This window comes from Manis pentadactyla, chromosome 3 (genome assembly GCF_030020395.1).
Source record: "Manis pentadactyla isolate mManPen7 chromosome 3, mManPen7.hap1, whole genome shotgun sequence".
NCBI lineage: Eukaryota > Metazoa > Chordata > Mammalia > Pholidota > Manidae > Manis > Manis pentadactyla.
This window is the reverse complement of record NC_080021.1, coordinates 99,040,497-99,058,709: the sequence shown is the minus strand read 5'-3', so window position 1 is coordinate 99,058,709 and position 18,213 is coordinate 99,040,497. Positions and strand designations below refer to the sequence as shown.

The 18,213-nt window shown below is 38.2% G+C and overlaps 1 protein-coding gene across 7 annotated transcripts in view; it reads left to right on the top strand.

The window, feature by feature from the left end:
• USP6NL (USP6 N-terminal like) overlaps positions 1-18,213 on the top strand; it is a 218,951-nt gene that overhangs the window by 129,040 nt on the left and 71,698 nt on the right. For 4 of the 7 annotated variants that reach the window (XM_036908138.2, XM_057498188.1, XM_057498186.1 and 1 more), the window contains one exon: positions 5,940-5,979. Coding sequence is in view for 6 of the 7 variants with exons in the window: in XM_057498188.1 (XP_057354171.1) it covers positions 5,940-5,979 (40 nt within the window). In the remaining variant the exon portion in view is untranslated. Of the gene's footprint in view, positions 1-5,939; positions 5,980-7,223; positions 7,299-18,213 lie in introns of all 7 variants that reach the window. The other 3 variants (XM_057498185.1, XM_057498187.1, XM_057498184.1) reach the window with 1 other exon arrangement.

Sequence of the window (18,213 nt, the reverse complement as noted above, 5' to 3'; positions counted from 1 at the left end):
AGGTAATTGCTGAAAACTTCCCGAATCTGGAGAAGGAGATACTCTTTCAGGCCATGGAGATCCACAGATCTACCAACACAAGGGGCCCAAGGAAGACAACACCAAGACATACAGTAATTAAAATGGCAAAGATCAAGGATAAGGACAGAATATTAAAAGCAGCCAGAGAGAGAAATAAGATCACGTACAAAGGAAAGCCCATCAGGCTAATATCAGACTTCTCAGCAGAAACCTTACAGGCCAGAAGGGAGTGGCATGATGTATTTAATGCAATGAAGCAGAAGGGCCTGGAACCAAGATTATTTTATCTGGCAAGATTATCATTTAAATTTGAAGGAGGGATTAAACAATTTCCAGATAAGCAAAAGCTGAGGGAAATTACCTCCCACAAACCAACTCTATGGCCTATTTTGGAGAAACTGCTATAGATGGAAGTGTTCCTAAGGTTTAATAGCTGTCACCAGAGGTAATAAAACCACAGTAAAGAAAGAATAGCTAATTACTAGGCAAAAGCAAAATTAAATTAACTATCCACAAAGTCAATCAAGGGATAGACAAAGAGTACAAAATATGATACCTAATGTATAAACAATAGAGGAGGAAGAAAAAGGAGGACAAAAAGAAAAGAACCCTTAAATTGTGATTGTAATAGCATATTAAGTGAGTTAAGTTAGACTCTTAGGTAATAAGGAAGTTAACCTTGAACCTTTGGTAACCATGAATCTAAAGTCTGCAATGGCAGTAAGTACATACCTATTGATAATCGTCCTAAATGTACATGGACTGAATGCACCAATCAAACAACATAGAGTCACTGAATTGCTAAAAAACAAGACCCATCTATATGCTGTCTAGAAGAGACTCAATTTAAACCCAAAAACATACACAGACTAAAAGTGAAGGGATGGAAAAAGATATTTCAGGAAACTAATAGAGAGAAAAAAGCAGTAGTTGCAGTACTTGTATCACACAAAATAGACTTCAAAACAAAGAAAGTCACAAGAGACAAAGAAGGACATTACATAATGATAAACGGGTCAATCCAACAAGAAGATATAATCATTATAAAAACCTATGCACCCAATACAGGAGCAGCTACATACATGAAACAAACACTAACAGAATTAAAAGGGGAAATAGAATGCAATGCATTCATTCTAGGAGACTTCAACACTCCACTCATTCTGAAGGACAGATCAACCAGACAGAAAATAAGTAAGGAGACAGAGGCATTGAGCAACACATTAGAACAGATGGACCTAACAGACATCTACAGAACTCTACACCCAAAAGTAGCAGAATGCACACGGAACATTTTCAAGAATAGATCATATACTAGGCCACAAAAAGAGCCTCAGTAAATTTAAAAAGATTGAAATTGTACCAACCAGTTTCTCAGACCACAAAGGTATGAAACTAGAAATAAATTACGCAAAGAAAATGAAAAATCCCACAAACACATGGAGGCTTCACAGCGTGCTCCTAAATACCCAATGGATCAATGACCAAATAAAACAGAGATCAAGCAATATATGGGGACCAATGACAAAAATAATTCAACACTGCAAAATCTGTGGGGTGCAGCGAAGGCTGTGCTAAGAGGAAAGTATACTGCAATACAGGCCTACCTCAGGAAAGAAGAACAATCCCATATAAGCAGTCTAAACTCAAAATTAACGAAACTAGAAAAAGAAGAACAAATGAGGCCCAAAGTCAGTAGAAGGAGGGACATAATAAAGATTAGAGCAGAAATAAATAAAATCAAGAAGAATAAAACAATAGAAAGAATCAATGAAAGCAAGAGCTGGTTCTTCGAGAAAATAAAATAGATAATGCCCTAGCCAGACTTAACAAGGAAAAAATAAAGTCTTACACAAATAAACAGAATCAGAAATGAGAAAGGAAAAATCACTATGGACACCACAGAAATACAAAGAATTATTAGAGAGTACTATGAAAAATTATATGCTAACAAGCTGGATAACCTAGAAGAAATGGACAACTTTCTAGAAAAATACAACCTTCCAAGGCTGATCAAGGAAGAAACAGAAAATCTGAACAGACCAATTACCAGCAACAAAATCAAACTGGTAACCAAAAAACTAAGAACTAAACGCCTGGACCAGATGGCTTCACTGCTGAATTCTTTCACACATTTAGTGAGGACCTAATACCCATCCTCCTTAAAGTTTTCCAGAGAGTAGAAGAAGAGGGAATACTTCCAAACTTATTCTATGAGGCCATCAACACTTTAATACCAAAACCAGGCAAAGATACCTCAGAAAAAGAAAATTACAGACCAATATCCCTGATGAACATAGACACAAAAATACTCAACAAAATATTAGCCAACTGAATTAAAAAATACATCAAAAAGATCATACATCATGATCAGGTGGGATTCATCTCAAGGATGCAAGGATGGTACAACATTCGAAAATCCATCAACATCATCCACCACATCAACACAAAGAAGGACAAAAACCACATGGTCATCTCCATAGATGCTGAAAGAGCATTTGAAATAATTCAACATCCATTCATGATAAAAACTCTTCACAAAATGGGTATAGAGGGCAAGTACCTCAACATAATAAAGGCCATATATGATAAACCCACAGCCAACATCATTCTTAATAGCGAGAAGCTGAAAGCTTTTCACCTAAGATCAGGAACAAGACAAGGATGCCCACTCTCCCCACTTCTATTCAACATAGTACTGGAGGTCCTAGCCATGGCAATCAGACAACACAAAGAAATAAAAGGCATCCAGATTGGCAAGGAAGAAGTTTAACTGTCCCTGTTTGTAGATGACATGATATTGTACATTAAAAAACCCTAAAGAATCCACTCCAAAACTACTAGATCTAATATCTGAATTCAGCAATGTTTCAGAATACAAAATTAATACACATAAATCTGTGGCATTCCTGTACACTAACAATGAACTAGCAGAGAGAGAAATCAGGGTAACAATACCATTCACAGTTGCATCAAAAATAATAAAATACCTAGGAAAAAACCTAACCAAGGATGTGAAAGACCTATACCCTGAAAACTACAAGACACTCTTAAGAGAAATTAAGGAAGTTAGCAATAAATGGAAACTCATCCCATGCTCATGGATAGGAAGAATTAATATTGTCAAAATGGCCATCCTCCCTAAAGCAATCTATAGATTCAATGTAGTTCCTATCAAAATACCAACAGCATTCTTCAGTGAACTAGAGAAAATCATTCTAAAATTCATGTGCAACCACAAAAGACCCCGAATAGCCAAAGCAATTCTGAGAAGGGATAGAGAAGCTGGAGGCACTACACTCCCCAACTTCAAGCTCTACTACAAAGCCACAGTAATCAAGACAATTTGGTACTGGCCAAGAACAGACCCATAGACCAATGAGGCAGACTAGAGAGCCCTTATATAAATGCAACCATATATGGTCAGTTAATACACGATAATGGAGCCATGGATATACAATGGGAAAAAGACAGCCTCTTCAACAGCTGGTGTTGGCAAATCTGGACAGCTACATGCCACAGAATTAAACTGCATTATTGTTTAACCACATACACAAAAGTAAGCTCGAAATGGATTAAAAACTAGTATGTAAGTCATGAAACCATAAAACTCTTAGAAGGTAACATAGGCAAACATCTCCTGAATATAAGCATCAGCAACCTCTTCCTGAACACATCTCCTCGAGCAAGGGAAACAAAAGCAAAAATGAACTCATGGGACTACATCAAACTAAAAAGTTTCTGTATGTAAAGGACACTATCAACAGAACAAAAAGGCATCCTACAGTATGGGAGTATATATTTGTACATGACATATCTGACAAGGGGTTAACATCCAAAATATATTAAGAACTGACATTCCTCAACACCCAAAAAGTACATAACCTGATTAACAAATGGGCAGAGGATATGAGGAGACAGTTCTCCAAAGAAGAAATTCAGATGGCCAACAGACACATGAAAAGATGCTCCACATCACTAATCATCAGGGAAATGCAAATTAAAACCACAATGAGATATCACCTCACACCACTAAGGATGGCCAGCATCAAAAAAACTAAGAACAACAAATGCTGGTGAGGATGTGGAGAAAGGGGAACCCACCTACACTGCTGGTGGGAATGTAAGCTAGTTCAGCCATTGTGGAAAGCAATATGGAGGTTCCTCAAAAAACTAAAAATAGAAATACCATTTGACCCGTGAATCCCACTCCTTGGAATTTACCCAAAGGATACAACTTCTCAGGTTCAAAAAGACGTATGCACCCCTATGTTTATTGCAGCACTTTTTACAATAGCCAAGATATGGAAGCAACCTAAGTGTCCATCAGTAGATGAATGGATAAAGAAGAGGTGGTACAGATACACAATGGAATACTATTCGACCATAAGAAAGGAACAATTCCTACCATTTGCAACAACATGGATGTAGCTGGAGGACATTATGCTCAGTGACATAAGCCAGGCAGAGAAAGACAAATACCATATGATTTCCCTCATTTGTGGAGTATAACAATGAAGCAAAATTGAAGGAACAAAATAGCACACTCAGAGACTCCAAGAATGAACTAGTGGTTACCAAAGGGGAGGGGTGTGGGAGGGTGTGTGGGGATGGCGGGAGAAGGGTTTTGAGGGGTATTACGTTTAGTACCCATGATGTGGGGGATCTTGGAGAGAACAGTGTGTAGCACATAGTTGAACTGTGGCATCTTGCTGCACTGATGGACAGTGACTGCATTGGGGTATGTGTGGGGACTTGATAATACGGTTAAATGTAGTAACCACATTCTTTTTTCATGTGTCACCTTCATAAGAGTGTATGTCAATCATACCTTAAAAAAAATACTATAGTCTTGAATACTAAGGTAGTCTTAATTACAGGTGGTATTCTGTGGCCTTGAGAAACGAAAGCAAGAATAAGTACATATCATTACTAAAACTTTGGTACTACTGGGAAAGCAATTCAAGCATATAATTTGTGGACAACACATTATTTTTATAATACTGTTAATACAAGAGTCTCAGTGTTTTAAGAGGTGATGTCACAAAATTACTGTGTCAGAGAAATGAATTCCATCTTAATGCTGTGCATAAAAAAAATCATCCTCATTGAAGTTTTGAGAAATGAAGCTTTTCTTATGTACAGAATGAAGGTTAAGAATTTTCTTTTTAATTCATAAATCTACTTGAAGAAGTTTTATTTCCTTCCACTTTTTTTTTTTTTTAAACAATCCTTTATCATTGGCCATGGTTGGAACCAGTGAGTGGAGATGATGGTCTAGAATAGAGGTTGGCAAACTGTGGCCTGCAAACCAAATTCAACAGGTTTTGAAAATGTTTTATGGGAATAAAAGCACACTTAATTTACATATTATCTGTGTCTGTCTTCACAATTCAATGTCAGCATTGAGTAGTTAAGGAAAAGACTGTATGGTCTGCAAAGCCTAAAATATTTACTACTTAAATATTTACCTTTACAGAAAAAGGTTGTGGGCTAGCTGTCTACAGCAGTGTTGTCCAGGAGGACTTTTGCAATGGTGGAAACATTCTTTCTACAGCTACCTTGTCCCATATGGTGGCCTCCTGTGTCTGTATGACCTTTGTGTATTTGAACTTTGGCTAGTGAGACCAAGTAACTGGACTTTTAACTTTGCTTATTTGAATTTACATTTAAAATTCAGTAGTCACATGTGGTAGAGATTACTGAATTGGATGTGCTGGTCTAGAGATTTTGAAAATAGGGGCCATTGTCGTTACAGAATAGCCAATTGTTTTATATTGGATTTAGTGAATGGAAGCTTATGTAACTCTTGTGTTGACAAATAAATGGTTGTATATCATATCTACCTATAGGTTTATAATTTTTAAGAAGTTCACTGTGATTTCAACTATTTCACATGCACTGTTTTTCTTCTGCAGCGAGGAGGAGCTCCCATATCATAATGCAGCTGTGGAACGGGTAAGTCCAGCTCTGTGTTCATTTAATGTCACTGATGATTACTTTTATCCAAAGAAAAAACTACCACCTTTGTGATTTTGAGTACTATGTTTATAGGTAACTGGTGTGGTCATGCTTAGAATTTAATCCTAAGTACATCACTTTAAGAAAGTAATTAAATTGATGATGACACAATTTTAGGAGATTTTATGGAACTTCTTATAGGTCCTTGAAAAGAAGGAATGGTAGCAGTTTTCAGAGAGTTGTGTTATAGACAGGCTGTTCTTAATCTAGGAGTGCTTCTGAAGGCAGGGCCTCTGAAGAGCACAGTTGCTTGGGACGCACCTCACCTGTAAGGTCATGGCAGGATCCTGGGTAGGTAATTTGTAAAAAGCTTCACAAGTGATTGTCTTGCATTCTGTGGCTAATAAAGCCACTATTCTTGACTGGTAGCCCTTTGGAACAAAACGGTTCCATGAGGTTTTTTATCAAATTTCCTACAAACAGCAAAAGTTAGCAGTTGTCAAATAAGTATATTAGCTCTTAAGGACTTAGAGAAATCTTTTATATAGTAAACCTATCATTTAAAAAAAACAGAATTTTCCCTTTTATTCATTATATTGGTTAGGGAGCTGGTTCCAAGAGAATTTGGAATTGAATGTTTTAAGGTTGGTCAGAATCTCGCTCCCCTTCTGTTTTTTTCTGTACCAAAAATGAATTGTAAAATGAAAGTGAGACTGTTGACTGGGATTGTTTCTACTTTGCTTGTTTTTGAAGGGAAAGGAGGCTGAGTTTCAGATATTGTAGTTATGTTAGAACTTGAAAAATATTTTAGAAAACTTTTCTAAAATCAAAATTCTCTGAAAATAAAAACTGTAGTATAACTTTCAGATGTAGACAGAATTGAGCCCTATAGGTACTTCCTGCAGTTGAATTCTCTTGTAACTGCCTGATTTTATCTCCAGTATCATAACCTTCTGTTTTGGCAAAGGAATTTATTTCTTGTAACAGCTACATTACTGAGTAGCAACTGTGTGTCAAGCTAGGTTACTGCTTAGAATACTAGGATCAAATAAGACATAGCTTCTGCCTTTGGGAAGCTCACTGTACATCCAATGACTAGAGGAAGGTCAAGTAAGACAATAGGTGGAGGATTATTGGTGGCTTCTGTCAGTCCACTTTGAAATGGAAACATAGAGGTCTGTTCCCACCTTTGACCATTATCTCTTTGGTGCCCTGACTTCACTAAACCTTTGACCCCCCAGATCCCACGATTGTTGGATTATCCGTCACAACACTCAAGTCTTCATCCTCTCTTCCCTGCTGAAATCTTACTAGAGGTTGGTACAGTCACTCACGTGCACATCACCTCTGTCACCTCTCTTACTTCTGAGCTGAACTACACAACCCTGGTGAAAGCCAGCTTTCTGCCCCTGCAGTGCCCCCACCTGCTTGTCTAAGTGCAACTGAGGAAAGACTCAAGACTGCCAACTGGATTTACATTGAGTACATGGTCACAAACCCCAGCTGGACATTACTGCTGTGTAGAAATCATGCGTTCTTTTTCTAGTGAATCTGAGCTCTTATTTAAATTATTGGTACTTTCTCTTCCCTTCTCAAACCACCAATGCTTTCCTCTCCATCTTCTCTCAACTGATATTCTTGCTTCATATTCCTTATGAGAAAAAAAAGAAAATCAGAAGAGAACTTGCACAGACTTACACACCACACCCACCTTCATCTGTGTTTAAAGGCTCCAGTCACTGTGCATGTACACATTGCTTGTTCAGGGACATCAGTCGAGCTCGTCTTCCCTCTTTCTCCTGAAGTCTTTCTCTTTCTACTCTATTGTTTTCTTCAGAGTAAAATTTATTTTTATTTCCATCAAAAAAAAAACCCACCACTAATCTTTTGACCTCATTGCCTCCTCAGCTGCCCTGATGGTAGCTCTTACAGTAAAACTCCTTGAAAGAAGCATCTCTGTCCTGTTGTTTTCATTTCTGTCCTGCATCCATTCCAGTCATATTTTTCTTTCCCCGACATTGCTGCACCCGCTCCTCCCCACCTCTCTCAGGGTCTTTAATTACCTTTACACTGTTACACCAGCTAGTCAGGAGGCAGGCTTCCGGTCGACCTCCAGCAGCATTTGGTGCGGTCGGTTGCTGTATCATTTCTTACACATTCTCTTTTCAAGGCCTTTAGGACCCCACACTCCTCGACTGTTCTTCTTTTCTCACTGATGGCTCTTTTTCAGCTTCCTTTGCTTGCTCCTTCATATCTTCAGACGCTGTATTTTCAGGCACCCCGTGACTCAGGCCCTGAGCTGCTCTTTCCTATTTGAATTTCTTTCTCAGTAATCTTATCTAGTCATTTGGCTTTAAATTCCAACTGTATGTTGATGACTTGGCTCCCTGAATTCAGACTTGTATATCCTTGTATGTATGTCTAGATGTCTAGACTTAGACGTCTGAGTTACTCTCTACATTTAGATGTCTAATAGATGTCCAAGCTGGAGTTTATGTTATTCTCTTCAGATCCATTCAGTCAACAGACTAACCTATCTAAGTAAATGGGAACTTTACTCTTCTAGTTGTTCAGTCAAAAAACTTCTGGGTTATCTCTGACTTTCTTTCTTTTATACCCCACAATTGTATGTCAGCAATTCTGTGAGCTCTGCCTTCAAAATGTACTTAGAATCTGATGATTTACGGGCTCCACTTCTGCCACCCTGATCCACTGTAATCTCTTCCCTGGAGCTTCCTTTCTCCTGCTTCTACCATTGTCCCCCATGCTCCCCATATCTGTCTGTTCACCAGAAGATCCAGAGTGATCCTGTTATAAGAAGGGGCATGCTACTCTCTTATCAGAACATGGTCGTGGCTTCCCACCTTATACACAGTGAAAGGGAAAGTGGCCTGCAAAGCTTGTATGACCTGGTTCTGTAAGTTTCCTGTCTCATCTCCTATGGCCTTCTCTTCCTCACCCACTGGCCTCCTTAGGGGTTCTTGAGCATGCCTGCCATATTCCTTCTTTGGAGCCTTTTGTACTGGTTACTTCCCTCCCAATAGCTACAAGTCACAGTCCCTCATTTCCTTTGGTATTTACTCCAGTGTCACCTTCAGAATAAGATCCTCTCTGGTCATCATTTCTAAAGTTGAGAACCCCTTCCCTCCATTCTAATTACCCTCTTTCTACCTTCATTTTTCTCTTTAGCACTTAACACTCCTTCACATACTAAATATTTTACTTGTATCTTTATTTTGTTTGTTTCCTCATAGGGTGTGATCTCTGTGAGGGGGCTTTTATCTGCTTTGTTCTCTGCTATATCCCCAGACCCTGGAACAGTGAGCATAGTATATGCTCAGGGAGTGGTGGCTGAGTGGGCAACCAGGAGTGAAATGACTACTTTATAACACTGTTGGTTTAAAGACTGGCAACCAGTATACATTTCTCTGTTCCATGCCCCCATCACACCCTTTAAAAAAATCTCCTGGTCCAGAAAGTCCCCAAATCTGAGAAACAGTGATACAGGTGATTCAAGAAAGGTGACAGTGAAGAAAAGAAGACATACAAAACAAAACCTAGTGGAGAATGCATGCTTGAGGGAGATTGTTTGAATTTTTTTTTTAAGAGACTTACCTATGCAATAAAAGAAGACCTCCTACTCGGTGTAGTTAAGCTTATAGTTAATTGGTTGCTCTAAAGACTTTAATGAAATAGGAAATCACCAAGAAATGATCTCTGCACACCTTAATAATTTAACATAAGACATAGTTTTATACTCATTTTCCAGTCTTTTACTGGGAAAGCAACAGAGTTCTGAGGCTGCTCAGTGAGATTCCATTATGCCTTTTGTACATAAACTGTGCTTATATTGCACAACCTGACTTTTACCATTTTGGTTTCTTTAGTATGGAACGAGAATTTTAGACACATGGGGAGCAGTTTAAGGCTAGAGCCTTCTTAGTTTATCAGGATTTCTCCTGATTTTCCTGGTGCAAGTTTAGTTCAGGTATTCTTCTGTGATTGCCTAGTTCTAATAGTCAAGCTTTGCCATTTCTAGGAAACTAATGAAAAATTCTACATTCTTACTTCGTTGAATAAAATCAATGGAAATGACAGCCTTGCTGAAGACTACAAGTATTAATCTTTATAAAGCATGTACTTATTGCTATTTGGGAAGGCTTGTACACTAATGCATAGTCAGGTAATCATGGCTTTAGTTCCAGTTTTGCCAATGTATTACTTTACAAAAGGCAATTCTGTTTAAAATAGAGTTAGTAGTAGGCAGTCCCTCATAAGAGGATTAAGTGTTGATGTTTTCAAAGTGCTCTGGATTCCCCCAAACAGACATTTAAACAAATAAACAAACACACTCATTTTATTTACTCTGCAGAGAACAATATTAATTATAGATTATATTCTCTCTTTGAGCTTATTGATGTTTTTAATAAGGAGGAAAGGATATGTTAAACTATGAATTTTCATGAATTCTTCTCTTTATGTAATGCAGTATTTTGCATGGCTTACAGAATATTGGAGCCTACTCATATCTTTTTTTATTTTTTATTTTTTAATTTTGAGATCATTAATGTACAATTATTTGAACATTATGGTTACTAGACTCCCCCCATTATCAAGTCCCCCCCACATACCCCATTACAGTCACTGTCCATCAGCGTAGTAAGACGCTATAGAATCACTACTTGTCTTCTTTGTATATACTGCCTTTCCTGTGTCCCCCCACCCCCCTACATTATGTGTGCTAATGCCCCGTTTTCCACCATATCCCTCCCTTCCCACCCATCCTCCCCAGTCCCTTTCCCTTTGGTAACTGTTAGTCCATTCTTGGGTTCTGTGAGTCTGCTGCTGTTTGTTTCTTCAGTTTTTTCTTTGCTCTTATACTCCACATATGAGTGAAATCATTTGGTACTTGTCTTTCTCTGCCTGGCTTATGTCACTCAGCATAATGCCCTCTAGCTCCATCCATGTTGTTGCAAATGGTAGGATTTGTTTTCTTCTTACGGCTGAATAATATTCCATTGTGTATATGTACCACATCTTCTTTATCCATTCATCTACTGATGGACACTTAGGTTGCTTCCATTTCTTAGCTATTATAAATAGTGCTACAATAAACATAGGGGTGCATATGTCTTTTTCAAACTGGGCTGCTGCATTCTTAGGGTAAATTCCTAGAAGTGGAATTCCTGGGTTAAATGGTATTTCTATTTTTAGTTTTTTGAGCAACCTCCATACTACTTTACACAGTGGTTGAACTAGTTTACATTCCCACCAGCAGTGTAGGAGGGTTCCCCTTTCTCCACATCCTCGCCAACATTTGTTGTTGTTTGTCTTTTGGATGTTGGCCATCCTAACTGGTGTGAGGTGATATCTCATTGTGGTTTTAATTTGCATTTCCCTGATGTTTAGCGATGTGGAGCATCTTTTCATGTGCCTGTTGGCCATCTGAATTTCTTCTTTGGGGAAGTGTCTCTTCAGATCCACTGCCCATTTTTTAATTGGCTTATTTGCTTTTTTGTTTGTTGAGGTGTGTGAACTCTTTATATATTTTGGATGACAACCCTTTATCGGACATGTCATTTATGAATATATTCTCCCATACTGCAGGATGCCTTTTTATTCTGCTGATGGTGTCCTTTGCTGTACAGAAGCTTTTTTAGTTTGATATAGTCCCATTTGTTCATTTTTGCTTTTGTTTCCCTTGCCCGGGGAGAGGTGTTCATGATTATGTCCAAGAGATTTTTGCCTATATTTTTTTCTAAGAGTTTTATGTTTTCATGACTTGCATTCAGGTCTTTGATCCATTTTGAGTTTACTTTTGTGTATGGGGTTAGACAATGATCCAGTTTCATTCTTTTACATGTAGCTGTCCAGTTTTGCCAACACCAGCTGTTGAAGAGGCTGTCATTTCCCCATTGTATGTCCATGGCTTCTTTATCATATATTAATTCACCATATATGCTTGGGTTTATGTCTGGACTCTCTATTCTGTTCCACTGGTCTATGGGTCTGTTCTTGTGCCAGTACCAAATTGTCTTGATTACTGTGGCAGCCTATTCATATCTTTAAGAACTGTATCTTAATTTTATGTGGTTTGAAATCTTACTCACACACGACTAGTAAACTTCCATGTTGTTACTGTCAAAACACTTCTTTCCTTCTTGTTCTTCCTGTCCTCTCCTGACCTCTGCTGGTGAGGTCTAGGTGTGTGTGACTTGGGCACACTCATCCTCAGTCACGTATCCTAATACTCAAATAGGAGTGATAAAAGATTTAAGGTTTCAACTTCCAGTTAGGTTCTAAAATTTCTTATTCTAGAAGAGGAAGCTTTTAAACATCCATCCATGCATTGTGTGTATGTTTGGCCTTTACTGTATGGATTATTAACCATGTTAGGGGGAAGAGCCTTGGACCAGATAGAAGACTGGTTAATACTATGTGGGTAATTCAGCAGTTGGTAGATACTTTCTATTCAATTAGTCCTGCCTAGAGTTGAAAATGTAGTCTCAGATCACTGGAAATTGTGAGGCAACAAGGAAGATACTGGTCCTAGTTTTAATCCTTACACCCTTTTTGCCCCAGTAAGTGAGCCAGTCCTGACTGAGGGGGGTCATCAACTTAAGACAGTTGGGTATCAGGTTTCAGGCTTCAAATGGAAGTTTAGTCCTTTTCTGAAAACAGCTCATGGGAAGAAATAACGTATAATTTTCGTGGTCATTGGTGGTAAGTAACAGTAGCAAAGGGAATATAGGATGGAAATTATGACCTCTATATCACTTCCCGTTTGGTACATGTAGTTCTGACATTCTCAGGGGAATAGAATTTTCTAGGTCTCCTCTGTGACTGTAAAAATTGCAATGATGAGCACAGCTAGTAACCAGACCTTAGTTTTTAAGTACCATTTCTACAATTCTCACTCTTGTGACACTAAATGCAATAGTGTATTTTTTCTCTACATATATGTATAACAGTAACAATATTATACACAGCAGTAATACTAGTACAACTTTGTTTGGGTAACCAGACCCGATTCTAATGTAAGTATGTGGGAGGGGGTCTTCTCACATATATCAACAATAAGCAGTTCATGAATACTAGCAGGGTGTTGGATAACTCAACTTAATTTTGAAGCTATCTGCTCAGAGACAGCACTAGATTTTCAGGTTAGGGGTTGTGTCTTAAAAGACTGCCCTCCACCCTCCACTCCAGATGCTAGTCGCAGGCCGCAGGCAGTTAGCTGTGCTTCTGACCTACTGGCTTACAGCTTGGAGGTTCCTGCAACCTCCCCCTTAGGTTTGATTAATTTGTTAGAGTGGCTCACAGAACTCAGAAAAACACTTAAGTTTACTAGTTTAATAAAAGACACCATAAAGGATACAAATTAACAGCCAGATGAGGAGAGACATAGGGCAAGGTCTCAAATAAAGGAGCTTCTCTACTCATGGAGCCTGGGGCCTATTCAGTGGCATGTGGAGGTGTTCTGGTTCCCCAAGCATAGAAGCTCTCCCTTACTAAGTAGCAGGATCAAACCGAGCAGAGCATAGAGAGAGACCAAAAAGCTCTTCTCAGGGGTTTTTGTGAGGGCTTCACTGCATAGTTAGGATTGGCTGGATTATTGGCCATTGGCTGTTTCAGCCCCTGCCCTTGGGTGGGGTCCCAAAGTCTCTTATTAACATGACAAAACACTTGTTTCACTTTTAAGATTACAGGGTTTTCAGGAGCTATGGATGAAAAACAAATGTACCTGAAATACGTATTTGGTCATATGAATGACCAAGTATGTATTTTTTATAACTCATTATATCACAATTTTCCATTAATATGAGCTGTTTTGTAAAGAGATGTCTGATCTAGGTTTAGGGTAGAAAAAGCATAAAGTGAATCTGAATTATTTTGTGCTAGATAAGGTATGTCTAAAGAACCCATCTGCAGGGGGAAATCTCCCACCAAATAAGAGGCAGTGTGGCCAAATTTGGGTCAATTTGAGCTTCAAAATAATAATGACAATAATGAATTATAACAATTTAATAAAATAATCCTTTACACCATGGTGATATTAAAAAGGGGGGGTTACAAAGAAAAATCTTTTTCAAGCAGAGTGTCAGTTGATAATATAGAAAGAATCACAGAATTGGAAAAAAAACGATTTTACCACCATCAGAAACAGAATAGATTCAGACAGGGATTATCAGTGAATATAAGACCATTGGGTAGAGTTGTTAAGGAGCAGGATATCCACAGTCTCAAAGTGTACCACACAGATCACTTAATAGTTACAAAAGGAAATTTCTCTATTAGTTAGTGGAGAAATTGGGCAAATACCACTTAATCAAGGGATCAAATGTTACATCAGTGGTAATGGTACAAATTGACATGATGTTTCCTGTTGTGATACTGTGGGAAGGACACAACATCACCTGTGTGATATCCTAAATCTAGAGGAAGCAGTCAGACAAAGCCAGATCATGTGGGCTGTACTTTTGAAAAATTTCAGTGCCATGAAAGACAGAAAAAGGCCAGGGCACTGTTCTAGAGGAAAGGAAATTAAAGAGATATGCCAGTAATGGCATTATGTGATTTGTGATTGGATTCTGTAACTCCCTCCCTACCCCACCCAAAGAAAAACATTTATAAGGAGCACTTTGGGGACCAGTGGGAAGTCAGAATATGGACTGTTTATTACAAAATAATGAATGAGTTTTGAGTTTCTTGGGTGTAAGAGTGGTACTGTGATTATGTGGGAAAATATCTATTGTTTAGGTGATATATATTTGAAAATATTTGGGGATGAAGTATTCATGGTGTGTGTGGTTTTCCAATAGATCACTCCCCCACCCCCGCCAAAGGACCCAATGTAAATAGATGAAATCTGGCAAAATGTTAATAATTGGTGGACTTTGGTAAAGCATAAATGTGTGGTACACTATTCTTCCAACTTTTCTGTAGGTTTGAAATACTTCAAAATAAAAATGAGAAGTAAGATGTCTTGGTATGAAGTCAGCAGTTATTCACTATCAATTTTGTGTAAACTTCTAACATCAGTGCTTCTGCTTCTAGCAATTCTTTGAAAAGTGTTGCCAATATGATGGAATAATACCATTTCTACCATTATATTACACAAGAGATACTATTACACTTCACTCTGGTCATTTCTATTTTTATACCGATTGAACTGCTATCAAAAGTACTTATGATTTTGGTCTGTCTATTCATATTCTTTCTCCTTTCCTCCCCTCTACCTCTGGGACCAAGGATGCTATGAATTGCTTCATAGTGCTGTTTACCTGTCCTTTTTTTAATGTAAATTATGTTTAACTTCAAAATGTTTATTGAACTTTTCTTATGTAACAATCACTGTTTTAGATGATGAAATTAAAAGGAGACTATAATATGGTTCCTATACTCAATGAATTCATAGTTTAATAATAATAACATGATATGGGCATTTAGGCCAACTAAAACACAGCTATTAGGTGCTCTCACAATAATCATAGTACTTCTCATTTCATAGACAAGAAAAGTAGATACAGAAAGATAAGTAACTTGCCCTAAATGAAACAGGTAGGAGGGGGCAGAACTCACATTTGAACCCAGGTTAGCAGGGTGATTAGTCCATGCCATGGAATGGTAAGTAAATAGTTAATTTTGCCTGGAGCATGGGGCATTTGAGAAAGGTTCCAGACCTTTGACATTTGACTGAGTTTTGACGGGAATGCATTTTGCTACAATGATGGTGAGGAAGAGCATCAGAGGCAGACAAATAACAAACGGGCAAAGAGGCATGAAAATACCTTGTTTGTTGGGAATGACAGATAGTTCAAGTGGCCAGATCGTAAAAGTAACCGTAAGTGAAACTGGAAGGTGAGTTGGGGCCATTATTGTGAAGGGCCATCCACGCAGCTGTTTGAACTTTATTTGTAGATAATGGGTAGGCACTGAAGGATTTTAAACTGGGATGCATTTAAGAACTTTTTGTAGCAATGTTGAGGCTGGATTGAAGGCAGTCAGTTACGGAAAGCAGTAAGTTACTGCTTTCCTCTAGGAATTAGGATTGCCTGAACTAGGGCAGAGGATGGAGGCAAGAGACATGGGTGGCACCAGCACACTGTAGTTTGGGTGTGGGAGGGAAGGAAAAAGATCAAAGACAGCTTATAGTTCTAGTTTGCCTTAGTGGAAGTGACGCTGTTCGTTCGTGTTAGGGTAAGGGAAGGGTACTAGCAGCATGGCTAGGGAAGTCGCTTTGGGTATCTTGAGTGTCTGTTGAACTTGTAGGTTGAGATTCTAACTTGATGTCATATTCTAGTAGTCTTGGTGTTACTGAGTCCACAGCAAGGTGATGTTCCTTACCCTGTTTTTTCTAGAGCATTTTATAAAGTCACATTTCTCACATGTGTTTTCAGTTACTTCTTCAGAATAAATTCTCGAATAGTTAGTTGTAGCATGTTTGGTGATAAAGTATATTTTAATCCATTAATTATAGATTCATGAGTCGGGGGGAAAACACATTCATATACATTCAAGTCTGGTGTTGTTGAACCGACAGAATATGGAGTTAACATTTAAACCTAATGGAACTATTAATACATAATTTTTAAATTCTACAGGCTGAGAGATTTTCCCAAAGTACTTTTTTTGTTGTTGTTGTGGAAAGAAAAGCATACTGGTTCTTAAAATTGTGTAAGTGTGTATGTATGTGCGTGTTGTCCTTACATTTAGAATGTGTAGCTTTTTAAGTTATATATATGATAAGCATTAGAGTAAAAAACTCTGCCCTTAAAAAAAAGGAATACTTCCTAAAGTAATTAATTGATAATTCATAGTCATAAAAATGAAAGATAGCAAGAGATCTGCTGGATCTCAGCAGGGTTGTTCCTGGCAAAGTGTCTGTTACACTCTTGGGCTGACTTGAATTATTTGGTGTTTTCCTGTTGGTGGAGAAAGGAATTAGGCTTTGAAGAAGTTAGGGGAGGAAATGAAGAACAAAAATACCAAATGGCAACTTAGATCAATCTTAATTTTTCACAGCTTGGCCTTCTCTAATGTCACATTTAGCAGAAACATTAATTAGATTTTAGTGCCCCACTGAGTTTTAAAATTAAACATATTTCCAGAACCATCTGCAACATTTTATCACTAATAATATAATGAAGAATGTGCTTAGTCTTTTGAAAAATGGGAATTATAACAGAATAGGTTTTATCATGAATGATCATCTTATGAAAAATCCATTCAAATTTTTAGAAAGAGTTAAGAAGTAATTAAAGACTTTTAAGAATAAGCCTAAAAATATAATTCTCTAAAAATACTCTTATTGGTGAGAATCTTTTCCTAAATCCAGATTTTCTTTGGGGTTTTATGCTTCTTTTAAATGTAAAAATATTGTTGGAAGGCATACACCATCTACCTGTTTGAGACTGGATTGAAGACGTCAGTAAGGAGCTATTGCTTTTATTCAAAACTATGATTGTCTGAGCTAAGGTAGAGGACTTAATAGAAGCAAGAGACATGAATGTGGTGGCTAGGAGTACAGGTCGTGAAGCCCAGCTGCCTGGCTTGGAACTCCCCTGCAAACTACTAGATAGGGGACTTTGGATAAGTTGGTTAACCGCTTTATGCCTCTGTTACCTTATCTGTCAGGTGGGGATGATTATACTTGCCTCTAGGGTTGTATGAACATAAAATGTATACTCAGAACTATTTTCTTTCCAATGCAGTCTTTGCTTTCCTTTTTTTTTCTACCACACATTTATTATAATCACAGAGGCCCCCAGAAGAGAAAATGTGGGGATTGAGAACTAACAAAAGAGTAGCATCCCAGCTCACTCATAAGAAACAATTATGTTGGATTTTGTTTTAATGAAAATGAAGTAATTGTGAGCTGCCTACTCTGTGTCTGGTGCTGTTCTGGGCAGTGGGGAAATGGCCACTGTCCCAGCCCTCCTGGAGCACCATCCCAGAAAGAGGGTGGCTGCATGTGCCACAGCAGGGCTTCCAGGCCCTCAGCCCCGGAGGGAGACAAACTTATGAGCAAAGAGGGCACCACAGACTTCTTGGCTGAAGAGGATGTTTTTTCCTGCCTGAAAGGATGGAGCACACATGTGCTTGCTGAGGGTAGTCGGGCTCCCTAATCAAAGGGACAGAGGAGCTGTACTTGTCCAGCTTTTTTGTTACATTTACTAATCAGGTAAGTCACTGTCATTTTAGGAGTGCATAAGATCAGACAGCAGGACT